Consider the following 17026-nt stretch of genomic DNA (forward strand, 5'->3'; position numbering starts at 1 on the left):
TCTGCCCTTAAAATTACATTTAATTCACCTCCCCCCCCCCCAGCCTGCTCCATGACCACAGCCAGAAAAGGCCAAAATACAATGGTCAGCAAATAGACAATGGCAAGCTAAAACGTTTCATTTGGTCCAACCTATCAGACAAATTGGTATGATGATGATGATGATGATGTGAATTCCACCTTTGATGTTTTAAGATGAGGCAAAATCCTTCTGAACGGCATGGATGCAATCTTTAAGAGAGTGGCCCCTCAAAAATCCACAACTGTTTTCTGTAGCTTTCTATCACCCCAGTTGTTGCCTCAAGAGGACAAATCTTCTGAAAATCCAGTGTGGATCAAGCTAGTTTGCAGTCAGCACTGGCTGCAGGTTTGCTTAGTGCACAATACGGATTTTTGCAGTGCAGCACAGACCTAGCCCTGCACATGAGGGCAGGCAGGCATGATTCACTTCCCACCAGCAGATCACTTGGTGCCACCAACATGTGGCCAAATGACTTGTCCAGCCTTTGGACAGACCGAAGACACAGGCAGCCTTGACATATGCAGGACTCCTTGCAGTTCTCACATTTGCATTGATAAGAAACAGGCCTGTCTGCAATCGTCTTCTGGGTGGGGGAAAACACAGCTCTTGGCTGAACTGTTCGCAATGAGGAGTACTGCAATACATGCTGCAACGCTCATCATACAAGAGAATGTGACATTAACACTATATATTGCAGAGAACGACAGAGAGGGTTGACAGGTCCGTCCGTGCTGCTGGCAGGTGATGGGGAGGCACTTTTCAGGAGTTCAACAATATGCTGATGTCACCCAACAGAGACCTTGGCACGTTGCAGATATCAAGGGGCTATGCTGTGGCTTTGGGGCAAAATTCTATGGTAGAATTCGATCTGGGTCTTCCTTGTGTCCATCTGATGGATCTGATGCCTCACTCCCACCAGCAGAACAGCAGGACGGTTCTCCCCTGGCTGGACAAGGGGAATAGATAGCCAGGGTTTTTTTTTCACCTGCCACCTTAGTATTAATAGTATTTTATGGTGTCTTATTATTAAGGGAAATTACAGGGTTTTATGGTCTTTTTATTCTTTTATTGCTTGTAAAATGTCGTGAGTCCAGTTGGGAACGGTGGTATATAAATTCAAATAAACAAACAAACAAACAAATAAATTGTGTCAAACCATACAGTTTTGCATCCAATCCAGAGCATCAACTCCCCTCCCCCCCCAACCCTAGCATGCCGATATTACTTCCAGTTGCCATCAGCACATTGTGTTAAAAAAACAATGTCCTTCCAGGTTGGGGGAATTGAGGAGCATCTGGAAAGCGGGGGACCCCTGCCCAGACCAGTAACCCTAGCAACCTTCATTACAGACCAAAATAGACACGACAAAACTAATCTCTCTGCCAGTCTGCAAAAGGAAAAACTGCGTCTGTGCAGCTGAAATCTGCTGGATCAGGCTCACAACAAAGGAAGAGGGGATTCCATGCTTCTCAAACCTTGATTTGGTTTCTCTTATTGAATCTTGGCTCCTGGAATGCTTTTCAGTATTTTAAAGCTTTAAAATGGCTAATGATATTATGGGAAGTCCAGTTTCAATGAATGAAGCAGAGCAGAGCTTGGATGTGTGTTTATTCCACCCCCTCCTACCCACTATCACATTTTTATCCCCTCTTTCTTCTAGGAGTTCAGAGTGGTTTCCAGGAGTGACAGATGGGCAGGGCTTCTGTCCCTTTCCGTCAGTTACCATCCCCCTGTAAGCCTCTTCAAGGATATGCGCAGAGTGGCTAACAGCAAATCAGGGACCATCAATGGAAGGGAGAGCAAGCTAGAAAAGCTATTACACAGTTAGCTTGAGCAAAACCTTGGCTGTTAACTGTTCTGTGCACCCAAAGGTTGACATCTGAAATGTTATAAGTTAAGAGAGCCAGTTTGGTGTAGGGGTTAGGAGTGCGGACTTCTAATCTGGCATGCCGGGTTCGATTCTGCGCTCCCCCACATGCAACCAGCTGGGTGACCTTGGGCTCACCATGGCACTGATAAAGCTGTCCTGACCAAGCAGTGATGTCAGGGCTCTCTCAGCCTCACCCACCTCACAGGGTGTCTGTTGTAGGGAGAGGAAAGGGAAGGTGATTGTAAGCCGCTTTGAGACTCCTTTGGGTAGAGAAAAAGCGGCATATAAGAACCAACTCTTCTTCTTCTAGAGTGACCAGTAAAAGCTGGGTGTTATGTGTAAAGCCTCATCACCAAACCTCCTCCTTCTGTTATCCCTAGTAGTAAATAAAAGTTACTGGGGCTTTTTCTCCCCTGTTTCCCTAATGTTTTCTAGGCAAAAAATACATTTCAGATAACATTTGGGTTCAGCCTGTTAATATAAGGTTTAGGTAGGGACTGTGCTTACTTTTCTTAAATAGCCTTTAAGCCCTGACCATCACCATGTTGTTCTCCCCCTCACTCTGTTGACTCTGCAACAACCCTGTGAAATACGTTAGGCTGAGAGACAGTGATTGACCCAACATCCCACAATGAGCTTCATGGCCGAATGAAGATTTGAACAGGGGCCTAATCCAACATCCCAGCCCATGGGACACAGTGGCTTTCACTGCCTGCATGCGTGTCATTTACTTTTTACAGGCCATGGTCATGCGCACATCTGTCCAGGTGCACCAAGATAGGTAATCAAGAGCACTCACACACTTACAGTTTCTCCAGCAAAACCTTGTATGGCTCATCTCCTCGGCCCCCTTCAACTTCCTGATCCAGTTTGGTGATAAGCTCATCCTCAAACTGCAAGGATAAAGCCAAGAGATCAAAACAAACAGTGATCCACCTAATGATCCACTTCACACCCAAAAACTGCTGAGAGATGTTTTTTCTCTGAAGTTCATGTATCAGGAATGAGCTAAATGAAAACACAATTACTTCTTGGATTTATGAAATTGAAGAACTAATCCTGTTTTGACCACATGCTTCAATTAACCCCTCATGTAGTGTCCCCTTTTTTGCACTAACTCTTCTCTCATGCAGTTGCATGCTGTCTTAGGAGACAGGGGAGATATCAACTCTGAGGTGCTCCATAAAGCCACCTTATAAGCACATTGGGACATAACAGGATAAGAGTGACAGGTCCTGAGACAGGGGCCAACTGAGAAATCCCAAGGTGGCCAAAAGAACCCCTGAACAAGTTGGAAGCTGCCACTAGAGAACCCAACCGGTTCTCTATCTCCACCAAGTATCAGAAATCTACTCTTGAGAACCAGCCCTCCAACACCATCTGCTGAGCCCATGGATAGAGCAAGGAGTTGCAAATTTGTTTGATGACTAAGATAATCCACCAGAGCACCTACACTGTCCATCTCCACTTGCTGAGGAGAACTGGAGGGCCACTAAAGATGGGGTCTTTCTGCTGCAACACCACACTAGTAGAATGACTTCCCCTGCAGTTATTCAGCTGCTCCATATTCTCAGTAGCATTTTGTTTGCCTTTATATTTTGAAAAAAAAAGTGGGTCCTTTTGTGGTAGCTTGTCCAAGGGTTTCTACTGCTACTTGGAATTACTTTTTATGGCTTCAAGCTGTTTGGGCTACTGATAATATCTGAGAAGCAGCCCACTTTGCAACCTAAAATGTTGCCCATGTTCTTTATGGGTGGTTGTGTGCTCAGAAGGTTCTTTGATATGCTCTTTAATTTGAGCTAGATATTATAGAGACATTCCAAATCCCAATCCTCCTTTCCCTCTAGAAACCCACTTTGGTACTTCTCCCATACCATATGGAAGTTCCTGCTCCCACTGAAGTTGAATTCACACTGCATCATGTCAAAGAAGATGGGGATCGTGGCCTTCCGTAATTCAGGCTCAGGTGTCAAGGTCACCTCCAGGATTGGGCCAACCATAGAAGGGATGAACTTGATCTTGTGAGGCCCTGAAAAGATTAAAGGGGATTAGGGACAAAGCAGATGGCTGCTCTGCCTGTTTTAGGTCTCCAGGCAGCTGTTCTCTACCCACTAACTGTCTCTGACTCTGCCGTGGGCCCCTGAATCATAAAATCAGAGTTGGAAGGGCTCATGCAGGCCATCTAATCCAACCCCCTGCTCTTTGCAGCACCAGCCTACACTTCTTCTCCACATGCAGCCAGCTAGGTGACCTTGGGCCTGATAGTTCTCTCAGAGCTCTCTCAGCCTCACCTACCTCACAGAGTATCTGTTGTGGGAAGAGGAAGGGTAAGTGACAGTAAACCACTAAGAAACTCCTTTGGGTAGTAAAAAGCAGGTTACAAAAAACCAGCTCTTCTTCTCAGCAGCCCTGTAAAATTGCTCCAGTACTATCTCCATTGTGCAGATGAAAGATTAAGGCAGAATGGTTTGCTCAGCGAGGTTGTAGAAGAGGCAGGATTTGAACCAGAGACCGCCCAGATTGTAGCTTCACTCTCTCAGCTTTGCATGCTTTCCCAGCTCTACCTGTGGAAAAGACAGGGAGTCTTTTTCAAAGGTACACACTCAATTTGTGAGGGTACTGGTGGCCTAGTCTTTCTTTTCATTGCCTTGTGTAAATTATAATCAGCCTTCCTTACATTACTTTTAATGAGGAATTCAGGGCTGTAGCCAGTACAGTGCATACTTTGCCAGGCTGGGGCCAGAAAATTCCCTGGAAGATCACAGGACAGTTGCCATCTTCCAATCTCAGAGGCTTATTAGAAGGTTAAGAGAGGCGGAGTGATATACACCACACGAGTGGGTGGGTGGAATCTGTGAAGGTCCTGCCCTCTTCCTAATAATGTTGCCTTTAAAAATGTCTTATGCATTTTATAATTTACAGAGGTATAAACCAAATCTTGAAAGCAAATTCTATTGATCACCTGCTCCTCAACCCACGTTAGGGTCTTTTCGGTCCTGGCCCCGACCTGGTGAAATGGGCTTCCAGGAGAGCTGAGAGACCTGACGTAGCTCTCGCAGCTCCGCAGGGTCTGTAAGATGGAGCTCTTCCACCAGGTCTTTGGTTGAGGCCAGGGCAGGACACTTGCAATCTGCCCCTTCCCAAGCCAATGAGATCATCTTGCTGCACCCTGTGAGGTGATTATATGCCCTCTGTTGAGCAGGGTTGTGGGAGGGTATTTTATTCTGCTGCTTTCATGTTTGTTTGTAAGGATTGTTATGGTTTTATGGGATTTTATTGTGGGGTTTTAGAGCCTCTTGTGGCGCAGAGTGGTAAGGCAGCCGTCTGAAAGCTTTGCCCATGAGGCTGGGAGTTCAATCCCAGCAGCCGGCTCAAGGTTGACTCAGCCTTCCATCCTTCCGAGGTCGGTGAAATGAGTACCCAGCTTGCTGGGGGGTAAACGGTAATGACTGGGGAAGGCACTGGCAAACCACCCCGTATTGAGTCTGCTATGAAAACGCTAGAGGGCGTCACCCCAAGGGTCAGACATGACTCGGTGCTTGCACAGGGGATACCTTCACCTTTACCTTATTGTGGGGTTTGAAATGTTGTTACCCACCATGAGCTGGCAATGGGAGTGGTGGGCTATAAGTCAAATTATAAATAAAAATAAATAAATAAAACCCAATGCCATCTCCCAGTGTTCTGATCAATAGGTGCAGAGGCACAGCAACAACTGACCAATCCATTTCCAGTTATAAAGAATTATATTTTATTTTGTAAACATATGAAACCATAAAATCTTAAGTACTTAGATGCTCATCGATCCATCCCATCCGCCTCAGCTTTTCTCTACATACTCTTAGTCCCCCAAAGCCATACAGCCTCTCCAGCAAGCTGCCTGTGGCTTACCTATGAGAGTAAGGAATGTACTGTGTACAAAATCATGCTGGATCTGACAAGATGCAGGAGGACTCCAGAGTATGCAAGCCACATAAGGCCCCTAACTGCTACCCCAAGTCCTCAGCAGGTGCCTGATGCTTACCTAGGTTACACCACATATCTTTTATTTTGAAGCCAATGTCCTTCCTCATGTCTCCATATCTACAAAGAGAGCACATCAAATGAGTGAGCGATGGAGGACACACACACACACACTTTCTGCAATTTTGCACAAATATCTAAGGCTTGGTCCAGCAAACTGAGTGGCCCCTCCTTTGCCCAATGCCAAGAAATTCTGTTCTGGAATTGAAATGCAGTCCCTGGTGATGAGGGTATGATACGAAAAGAAAAAAAGGTGCTGACACCATCAACAATATGCTTGTAAACAAATGTTTAAAGCAGGGAAGCAAAATTAGAGGGAAGGAACCAAAAGAGCACCCCTTGCACCAAAGCAAGGTGCTGTGAACTGCAAATGGGTGCAACGGAAGCCAGACTTAGGTTCCAAGCCTTGGTGCTGAAAAGCATGAACTGACCCTAAAAAGTCCAAACTGGAAAAAAAATTTAAAACTCACATGAAAACTTACTTCTTGACCATCTTGTTCCGTTTGGCATGTGAGAAGGTCTCCAACTGGAGGGAATCGTGGGTAAGAAAGGCGACCGCCAAGTGAAAGTAATTATTCCACAGCTGCGTGGGAGGCAATTGAAAAGGCGAAAAAGATATTACAGACTGGTCTTAAGTTGGATAATGTGGGCCCCATTTACCTCCCCAGAAGGATCCAAAGTAGAACACAACATTGTTCTTCCTCCCTCCGTGTTGCCCTCACAACAACCTGAGTGTTCCCCATCCTAACATGATGCTCTTAACCCTACGCCACATTGGTCTTCCACTTTCAATATGTTGTGCTTGCCAACCTTTATTTAAGGAGACATCCCTCTGTATCTCGATCAGAGAGGCACAACCTCCTTGGAGGAAGTTTCTTGGTAAATAAAAAAGTTTAAAAACATCTTTGAAAGTGATTGTGTTTACCCAACATGGTCATTACTAACATCTGTAATGAATCCTGAGAAAACAAGATTTATTGTAAAAGATGCTTCTAGCCCAATCAGGACTGATTTTGACTATTACCTGCAGTTCAAAACTTGACTGGTCCAAAAAGAATCGGTTGAGCACAGAAGTGTATTGGTTTATGGCTCGAAGGAAAACCCTGGAAAAGACAAGAAGATAAGGATGAGGAATTGATATCAGTTGTCAGTCCTTGTTTATTTGTTTTATTTAATTATTGAATTTCTTACCTGTCGCTATTGAGAAAATTGTCTCGCAAAGGGTTACAATAAAAATAAATAAATACCCCAGATACATAAAACATTAAAAGTCACTAATCATTATTAAAATCCCATCCCAACATACTCCAGTATAAAAGCCCACCCCAATGTCCTCCCTCACCACCCTTCGCACCCCAGCGCCTCAGGGGTCAAACTCCCAGGGGTTGCCGATTGATCTTAAATAGTTCTTAAGTAGGGATCTGGTTTGTAGATTGTGAAGAGGCCCCTTGATCTTCTGTGCCCTGGCCTGAACCAAAGTTTCTATTTTATATTGCCTAAGAAGTAGAGACCACTCCTTAACTGTAAGGAGATTATTCTGAAGATTCAAAACCACCAATGGCAAAGAGGTATCTTGTCAGATCTCAGAAGCTAAGCAGGTTATCCCTGGCTAGTAGTTGTAGTAGAAGAAGAATTGCTTCTTATATGCTGCTTTTCTCTACCCAAATGAGTCTCAAAGCGGCTTACAATCACCTTCTCCCCACAACAGTCACCCTGTGAGGTATGTGCGACTGAGAGAGCCCTGATCTTACTGAAGAAGAAGAAGAAGAAGAGGAGTTGGTTCTTATATGCCACTTTTCTCTACCCAAAGGAGTCTCAAAGCGGTTTACAGTTGCCTTGGATGGGAGTTGGATGGGAGACCAGGGTTATGACATGGAGGCAGGCAACAGCCAACCTCCTCTTGTCTTGAAAACCCCATGAGGTGGCCATAAGGCAGCTATGACTAGACAGCACTCTCCTCCATCCTCAATGGCCCAGGAACAAAGAGCTGTTTTGCACTTGGTTTAACGTCTAGCCATGCTGAATCTGACATATTCAAATGTGCTAACAATAAACACGAAGACCGCAGATAGCTCAATTCACATTTTTTTACTGTAAGAGTACACGTAATGGCCACAGTGACTTATTCCAGTCACAAACAAGGAAAAGGATTTCTCTATATTCAGAAACTCCCCAAGAATGCAGAACAATATGGTTTTATACATTAAGAACTCCCACCCACAGAGGGCTTTCACAGGGTGATGCATCACATAGACCATTTATGCACTGGAGGTTTCATGCTGGGCTGCAGGCTGGAGTTTTAGTCATGGAAGGTTGCCCCACCTCTTGCTGCACCCACACGGAGGAGCATTTGGCTCGGTGTGCCTCATCTGCCCCCAATTTGTGCTCCTGCATGGGAGCTGGGGAAGTGAAATCACCAGTGCATAAACAGTCATACACAGCCCTCACAAGAGACTTGTTTCTGATGACGCTACTGCTGTATCAAATGTACTTTATCCCTGACTATGCAAGACCACAGGAATAATGCTTTGAGCTGCCAAATTAGAGGCAATACGACTTATTACCTGCTCTGCATCATAGTCATAACCATCCAGTCATTTGCATAGACGTTCTTTCCAATCAGATCCTTAAACATGATGAAGGTTTCCATCAAGAAATCCTAGGACAACAAAAAACAACCAAGAAGGAGTAGTAATGATATTAGCTTCATCAGCACTGGGTATCCCATGAAGCCTAGGTATTTGCAAATCTAGAAAGCGGCATCCTGAAAATGAATATGGTTTGCTTTGGAGATGGCCAGCATCTCTCCTAGCAAATTCCCAAGATCCTTGCTTTGAAATCTAAGGGATGAGAGGAAATTACTCTCTTTCTGTGCCACCAAACATCATGGGGTAACCACTGTTCCCAGCTAAATCTTTGTGCTAGAAAACCAAGGCATGTCAAGAGAACTAGCTACAGAAGCCTAGATGGTTGAATGCAAAACAAGGAGGCCATTTTGAGTGATCACCACCGTCTTCTTGGATTTTAAGAGAGGAAAAAATTAAACAAACAAATGTGTGATTGCACAGACCTGGAAGCTGATAAAAACCCCAGCTTGCTCCCAGCACAGATGTATTTCTACTGCCATTTTGAATTTGTTCAACATTCTTTTTAAATATACATTCTGAAAAAGCAAACTGTGTTCCTGCATATGGCTCTATTCAGAGGGAGACTTTACACAGCTGCTTTGTGAGGAAAACCTCACCAAACGTTTCTCTAAATTCAGAGGCATCCATCTGCTTTGGCAAACGGCCATGCAGTCAACTCCAAAGTGGGACAGAACCACATACATTAAAATAATCAATACTATTCATCTATACAGCCCAGTATTGCCTATCCTGAGTGTTAGTCATTCATCTTTGGAATGCCCTTCCGTGACAGCCTGAAGGGATGCAGAAGGGGCACACAGGACCAACTTCTCCATTTGGCAAAGTGCCTGGGGCCCACAATACTTTTAGGAGTCCAAGAAAATGCTTACATCAGATAGGAATGAAATGTCTAAATGTTGCCCAAAACAGGAAAAAAAATGAAGCATTTAAAGTTATATATCAGAAATCATTTTTAATATTGCTATTATTGTGGTGGAAGGGTCCCACAAAGGCAAAAATACCAAGGGCCCAAGCAAGGAATTATTTTTTTGTGCTATTGGTGGGAAGGCACATCTTCAGTTCAGGGACCCTGTCCTCTTTCAATTGTGTGACTCTGATAATTTGTGTATCCTGAGGAGTAACACCATAGTTCTTCACCTACCACATACATCAAACCCAGCTGACCCAGAAGCCACTAAGAACTGTATTGGCCTGCCAGCCTATTAATGTATGAGAACAGTTTGGTGTTAGCCTTAACCAATTAGAGACTCTTATGGCTGGATAACAACCAATCAGTGGGCCACATTAAGGGCCAATCAGGGCTCTTGGCAGGTTCCTCAAACTCTATATAAGTCCCGGTTTTCCCCAGTTGTTTGTTTGGTGTTTGTTAGTGTTGGATTGGATAAAAGAGTTGTGTTTTTGAAGAACTGCTGTATCTGTGTTTGCTGAACCAACATACTTATTACAACCTTTGGTCCTACTTAAAATAAAGCCAACCAAAAGGTAATTTGTAATGGTGTTACGGAGGCTCTCTTGGTACACCTCCCTCCAGACTGTGTCTGCACGTTTACAAACCAAGGAGGAACACAGAGAATTAAAACACAGACAGAACATGTTTATTTTAATAGGAGGGAAAATAAATAATGGTTGTCAACCCTGAAAAATTGTAGTGCTATGGAATGACTGAGACCGTTTTGGGCAGAAATAAATAATTTGTGGCAAAGCAGAGGAAGCACCAATAACTGTCACTTGCTTCTTAGCAATAGCTGAAGGGATTTTTTCCTCAGGATTCTTAACTTTTTCCACAACCACACCTAAGCTGTTAACATGCAGACCTCTGACTGTCAGGTAGTATTCTCCACACTAGGAAGTCAGCAAGAACAGTTATGGCATAAGACTGTGTTTACTACAGGCCCTTCACCAGATGGCAGTGAATGTTTACATGCATATATATGCATAATAGCCCTCTTATTAACTGCAGGGCCAAAATACGCCATGAAATGCAAAGGGGACACTGGGAATCTGACATTTCTATGTGGATCCCAGTTGTACCCAAGATCCACACCATCTCCATTGGATTACAGTTGTATGTATTTTATCTAATTCAATATTTAAATACAAATAAAGTCACCTCTATGAACTTTATTGAATCATCCTTGAACAATTTTTTGTCACAAACAGCTAGGGTGTGTTGATTCCAAAATTACCAGCTTCTCAAGTAACACTTTGAAGCAAATACAGAAAACCAGATTGATTTAATGATCCATTTGAAGTTTACATTCTGCTCCATGAATAACTCCTTGGTGTTTCTCCAAAAGAATACTGGTCTGGTAAATGAAAGATTGCTTGCTTTTCTTAAATGCAAAGGGCACAGGAAGGAACCAAACTTTTGTCTTTTGGGATCAGACTGGCCCCCACTAAATCAAAACAGTTTTTTTGAAAAGCTACCTCTGAAAAACCGGAAAATTATTTCACAGCCTAAAATCTCATGCCTATTTGTAGGGAAGCAAAGCCTGCTGAAATGAGTGAGTCTTACACACAAATAATCAACAAAACAAGAGGATTTGCTGTTAATCCAGGGCTGATTATTGCTTTTTTGCTCAGCTGAACAGCTCCAGCCCTTTTCATTTCAAGTGCTCATGAACACCTGCTTCCTGTAGGTGGCTATCCTGTTCAGGAGATCCAGGGCTCTCAGAGAAGCACAGTAACAAAAGCGAAACCTAATTATTTCACTTGCCAGCATCTGAAGATGACAGAAGGAGTTCAGTGCTCAGGCTGTAGCAACAAAACTGTATAGTCTGCATCATGTTAAGGGAACATCTCTGTCATTTAAAATTAAGGGCCATGGTGCTGATCTCAAAAATAGGTACCATACCTAGGCCCAAGAACATCCAGGTGAGCACGTTTATACATCATATACATTTCCACACAATTCTTGCTCCCTCCCACCCTCTAAACAAATCCTATCACTGACTGCCAGTAACAGCGGTCTTGACAGAGTATGTGTGATAAGACTCCATTGAAATAAATGGTCATATATAAGCCTTTGAGATAGCGAAGAAGATCCCACAGGAAACTTGCTGCTGGAAAGAAAGGGGAAAAGGAAACTATGCTGAATCCACTTTTTCTATTGATGCTCTAATATCCTAAGTGCAGGTTTTTTTTCTCTCTCTACCCAGAAGGTAGAGTCTTCAACAGGAGATTTCATTGATGGCCAACATGCCTTTGCCCAGCTATAGCCAAAGGAAGACCAACCAGATTTCCAAAGCTGGTCTTTTTGCATCAACAGGCTGCAGTAGAACAGGTGATGCTCGCTGACCTTCTAATACTTCTTGGTTAGGCTCATTTGCTGATTGGGGCAAATCTGAAGAACCACGTTTATATGATATGTACTTTCTTTGCACAGGCAGTGGTCTTAAAAATAATTTGCTCTTTGTGGGAGTACGGATTAGACAGCTTGACTGGTTGTTTCATTTTTTCCCCTTGGCTAACCCATGACAGCATGATGAGTGGGCAGGAATGAAATGCGGCATATGGTTTTATGTTTGAGACCCTTTAGAGAGCGGAGGTGCTTTATTAGACTTTTACGTTATGCTAGGACTCATAACTTGATTTAGGAAATGGCGGATAGGCAGCCCTATTTTATTGCTACAGAGACTAACAGAGGTGATTTCAACCTAGCACCAATTCACTTTTATCTGTCACTTTGCAATAGCTATTGCAAGCCAGACGTCACATAACTTTGCACAGCTCAGTCGGAACTATAGTTACAGCCTTTATGAGGATTAGAATGGAAGCCTGAAGGGGAAGGAAGGGGTCTTCAAGATTCCAGCACTGATTTTGAACTACAGCAGGGGTAGTCAAACTGCGGCCCTCCAGATGTCCATGGATGACAATTCTCATGAGCTCCTGCCAGCAAATGCTGGCAGGGGCTCATGGGAATTGTAGTCCATGGACATCTGGAGGGCCGCAGTTTGACTACCCCTGAACTACAGGGTTCCAGGCAAAAGATTCAAGGGATGGTTACAAGGATCAGCATATGGTTGTCACTCCTGATAGGGTCATGGAAAGGCACTGCAGCAAGATTCACAATCCCTCGACAATAGTGCCCTTTCTCTTCTTGGATCATAACTCTCAAGGTATTGCAAAGGTATTGCAAAATTCCTCCATAGGATTTCCTCCAAACGAACTGGGAACTGAAATACTCTATCTTTTACACAAATGTTTTGTTATGGTTATGCCACATAAAGGTGCTTTGACGTTGACTTTGAACAGCAAAGGGGGAATCAAATTGACTGGTTGTCTTCACGTATGACTGCCTGCCAGGAGACCCAAGTTCTCCCAACGTTCCCACACTGTTTGCAAAGATCATCTGCACTAGAAAGTAGCTTTTGAATAACTTGATCTGGGTGTGGAAGTTCTGGAGCTAAACCTCATTTTCTAGTATCAGATTTGAATGGCCTGGAGGATTTAGTTGCAAATGTGTCACGTGGCCTTTACAGTAATAAAAACACATCTGCATTTCTGGAAGCCAATCCCAGTGCCTCAAAACGGCCAACTTTTCATCAGACCAAATAAAGCCAAAGCCTTCAAAGCTCTTGGCAGAGCTCCACGGGGAACAAACAGAGCACCACTCCCAATCTCTTTTTCCAGAGCGAACTGAACACACACTGGTCCCTGGACTGCTATCCAGCCTTGCCGCTTATTGATTTTCCATGTCACGGTGTTGGCCCTGGTTGCTCAGGCCCTGAGCCAGCCAATGACTGGACTCATGAACAGGAAAATACATAGAGGAACAGAGAAAAGAGGAAAGGGCTCATTGGTACTCCACGTGAGACAAAATTCTAATTCTCTACCCAGGCAGTCAAAATTCTGTATCAAGGAAAGCTGAAGGCTGTGGCTGCTATACATTATGCACATGAAGTCAATCTGCAGGATGTTCCTTATTTTGCTAGATTCACTCTGCAGAAATTTGCTATTTTGCATCATTTGTTTGGTCCTGAAACCCCATCCTCTGAGTCCCGGGAATCATTTGTTTCCTCCAGGTGCTAACGTTACAAATGCAAACACTCAAGCATAGCAAATCAAAAGGGCTAGAAAGATGGTTTTCTTAGGGAGAGAGTTCATTTCTACCTGCAAATGGCTTCCAAGGCAGCTAGCAAAAACAAAACAAAATAACTTACTCAGCACCATATTGTTACAGTAAAAATAATGAAACCTACACATGCAAAAAACATCCCTTAACTTTTCAACCATCAGGCCTTGTCGCCCCAAGACCTCCCTCTTTTGTTCCAGCCCCAATTTGATGACTGTCTTTGGTGCCAGCAAAATGCCACAGCTATAGGGGGAAATAACCACACCAATGCTGGAAACAAAACAGTGCTCATAACCCCGACTGACTGACCCCACCCCCAGACATAGCTTCAGACTCAATATTTATGGCTTGGCACTCTGCCCCCTCCCCCAAGCGCCCAGTTCAAGTTCAGTCAGACTCACAATAAGGTCTTGTCTGGTTTTGAAAGTACTAATGTAGTGGTTATAATGGGAATCTTCCATCTGCCTCAAGATGGCTGTCATGCATGCTACAAAACTACCCTGGAAATGAAAAAGAGGAGGGGGGGGGAAACAAAGAGCTCCCATCAATTTCCTTTCTTTGCAAAGCCCTTGATATAAACAGTGTCATCACTGATAAGGAATAGAATTTGATTAATCACATCTAAGAAAATGAAGTTGTATTAGTCAGTGCTTAAAGCAGATCCAAGAATAAAGATGGGCGTGGATGAAATAAAAGGTAAAAAATGTAGATGTCAAATCCCTGATTCAAAACACTTATTTGATATCCACACACACAAAACCCTTAACATTTTAGTAGAGCTGTCGAGATTGCCTCATGCTGCCAATGTGGGGTATATTTTCAATCCACAATTGAGCCTTTGGGGAGGGGGGTATATAAATATAATAAATAAATAAACTGGCTAAATTCTTACAAATGGCAATTAAGCTGACTGTATTCTGATTTGTCTTATTTTTTATGCCAATAAAGGTTGTTGTTGCTATTTTCAATCCACTGTCACTGAAATTGGGTCATCCACAGACATATTTCCTTTTGCCCATCCTGAGACTGCTGGCTATCAATCACTGGGTGAGATCACATTCTGTGTTTGGAGAGGGGAGGAAGTAGAGAAGATCCTACTAGCCGCAACCAAGGACCACATGGGCTGAGTTTGTTGCTTCTTCTGCTTGTAGGTACTTCAGTCCGAGCACAGCCAGAGGCATGAGTCAAAAGGCAAGAGCCAAAAGGCTCTTAGCCCATAGCTGTAGCTTATGGCCTGGGGCCTATGGTAGCCAGCCAAGTGAATCAGGACCCACCTGGGATGGGTTTGTGTGCTTTGATTATTTAAATTATATTGTTTACATTGGTTCTTTTTGAAATATTGGCAAGTGGCTTTGGTTGTCTTTGGGGAGAAGAGCAACATAAAATGCCCTTGTAAAATAAAGAGAAAGGGATTGCTTTTGTTTGTTTGTCTGTCGACACAGCCCCCCCCCCTGCTTTTTGAAATAAAGGACGTCCCAAAAGCATCACAGAAGGTGATAAGGTGACAGTGTGGTAATGTAGAGCGAACTGAAATAAAACGATTTCCAGATCTTAACTGGGGAAACGGGCAAAGACTCAGTTAAGCTGCTACATCCTGCTCCAGTTCCCCCTGGCCAGCATGTAAAACGGGAACAAGTTGGTGGAAAAGCAATTCAAGAAAAGCCAGCATCCCATGCCTGTCTGCGCCTCTGCAAGATGGACTCCAGAGCCCAGAATTACAGTAGAGAGGAACACCTAGCAAACAAAGCAGACACAGACTTTAGGAAAATGGCTCTCACAATGTGAGGAGACTGTCTGCTCATTCCAATCACCGTCCGGTTTATTCTCCTCAGCAGGCGCTCCATAATCAACTGGATGTGGACAGCAGTGGGGCCCTGAGGAAATGAAGCAAAACACAAGCTGGTAAGGCAGAACTTTGGCTCAGCTCCTCTCACAGGGATTCTCCGGAGGAGCAGGCTGGCCAGATACTTATTGCAGGAAGCTGTAGCAAAAATATATATATGTTGAAAATGCAGCACAGTTTAGATTCAAACGATTTAGTGTTGCACAGGCCCAATTCGCACTCCATACCCACCTCCATGGGAGGTCACATGCAGGAAAACAAGGAGGTAAATGCCGCAGCAGTCATATGGGAGTGCTCCAGGTCAGACTGCACTTGAGTGCATTGCAGTTCCAAATACCTTTTTGCATTAAAAACACATCCACTATCTGAGAAAAGTCTTCTATTTCCCCTTCTCTTTGCCTGCTTTGCTGGGTTTCTTGTTTGCAGGGGTGAGGAAGACAGCAGAAGGGAACATTCTGAAAATGTGATCCTGCTCTTGAACTCTGATGTGGTCTTGGTGCATTCTACCACTTCAGATTTTACCACATTCTCTCAAATGCGTAAAACAGGCCTGAATTATCCAAACTGTGAGATGTTGCAAAGACCACAGCTGATTCCACACAGAGGACTTTCTCTGTTGCAACTACCTTCCTCTAGCACTTTGGTTCCAGATAACTTTGTCCATCCCTGCACAAATCTTCCACACTCCAATCCCCACTTAAAAAAAAAAAAACAGGACAAAATGTGGTTTCCCAGCAAGACATTTCCCAGGATGATCCTTTTCTTGTGTTCGAAAGGGAAGGCACATCTTGAGTTTGAATTAAAGGAGATACCCTTTTCCTCTTCCTTTTCACAGTGAAAGTCTGGCAGCTTTGTATTGCAGCACAGTATTGTAGCCAGCCCACTGCTGGAAGGGAGCCTGAATCTAGGGAGACACAGGGGAACTGATGCCAGTGGGAGCTAATGCTACAACTGAAAGAATGCACAGGGTTTTTTTTCTTTCGAAAGAAGAGTGTGGAATTACACTATTCTCAAGCAGCATTACATAAACTCCCAACTTTCTTTTAAATTAAAGGCTGAGTAGGGTGATGGCGGCATAACATAAGCTTACAGATTTCCTGCTTGTTATAATTGAGTCGTCTACTTTCTTAGTCCATTTTTTACCAGTTTGCAGAATATATGCGGTGGACTTGGAAAGCAGCACCAAGCTCTGCATTTATCTCACTGAACTTGTATAGCTGTGCATAAAACCATGCAACCTTTCTGCTGTTAATCTTGCCTTCTTTTTGCTTCGACTGACTGTTTTTCAAGCCTATTTTTACATTTTTTTAAAAAGCCATTATAAGACAAGCTTTTTGGTAGGGTAAATTCTGCACCCAAGACACAGGGCCTTCATCTGCTGTGATTGGTAACATTGCTTCTTCCCAGGATCCTGGAACGTCTTTCAATCAATTGACCCAAGGCCTTGAATGCAGCCAAAGAGGAGCTCTGGTTCTTCTGCATGGTTGCTTATTTACTTATCTGTTTCACTTAATATTTTTGGTAAGGGCTATGAGGAGGTGCTGGTC

The 17026-nt window shown here is 43.7% G+C and overlaps 1 protein-coding gene across 4 annotated transcripts in view; it reads right to left on the reverse strand.

Annotated features, from left to right (window-relative positions):
• Nucleotides 1–17026, reverse strand: part of DOCK5 (dedicator of cytokinesis 5) — a 111701-nt gene that overhangs the window by 24115 nt on the left and 70560 nt on the right. For 2 of the 4 annotated variants that reach the window (XM_077305075.1, XM_077305076.1), the window contains 8 exons: nt 15415–15510; nt 14038–14136; nt 8479–8573; nt 6939–7017; nt 6397–6497; nt 5916–5974; nt 3766–3920; nt 2699–2784 (listed from right to left, as the gene is read on the reverse strand). In XM_077305075.1, coding sequence (XP_077161190.1) covers nt 2699–2784; nt 3766–3920; nt 5916–5974; nt 6397–6497; nt 6939–7017; nt 8479–8573; nt 14038–14136; nt 15415–15510 — 770 coding nt within the window. Of the gene's footprint in view, nt 1–2690; nt 2785–3765; nt 3921–5915; nt 5975–6384; nt 6498–6938; nt 7018–8478; nt 8574–14037; nt 14137–15414; nt 15511–17026 lie in introns of those variants that run through there. The other 2 variants (XM_077305077.1, XR_013225760.1) reach the window with 2 other exon arrangements.

Source organism: Paroedura picta, chromosome 12 (assembly GCF_049243985.1).
Source record: "Paroedura picta isolate Pp20150507F chromosome 12, Ppicta_v3.0, whole genome shotgun sequence".
NCBI classification, from domain to species: Eukaryota; Metazoa; Chordata; class Lepidosauria; order Squamata; family Gekkonidae; genus Paroedura; species Paroedura picta.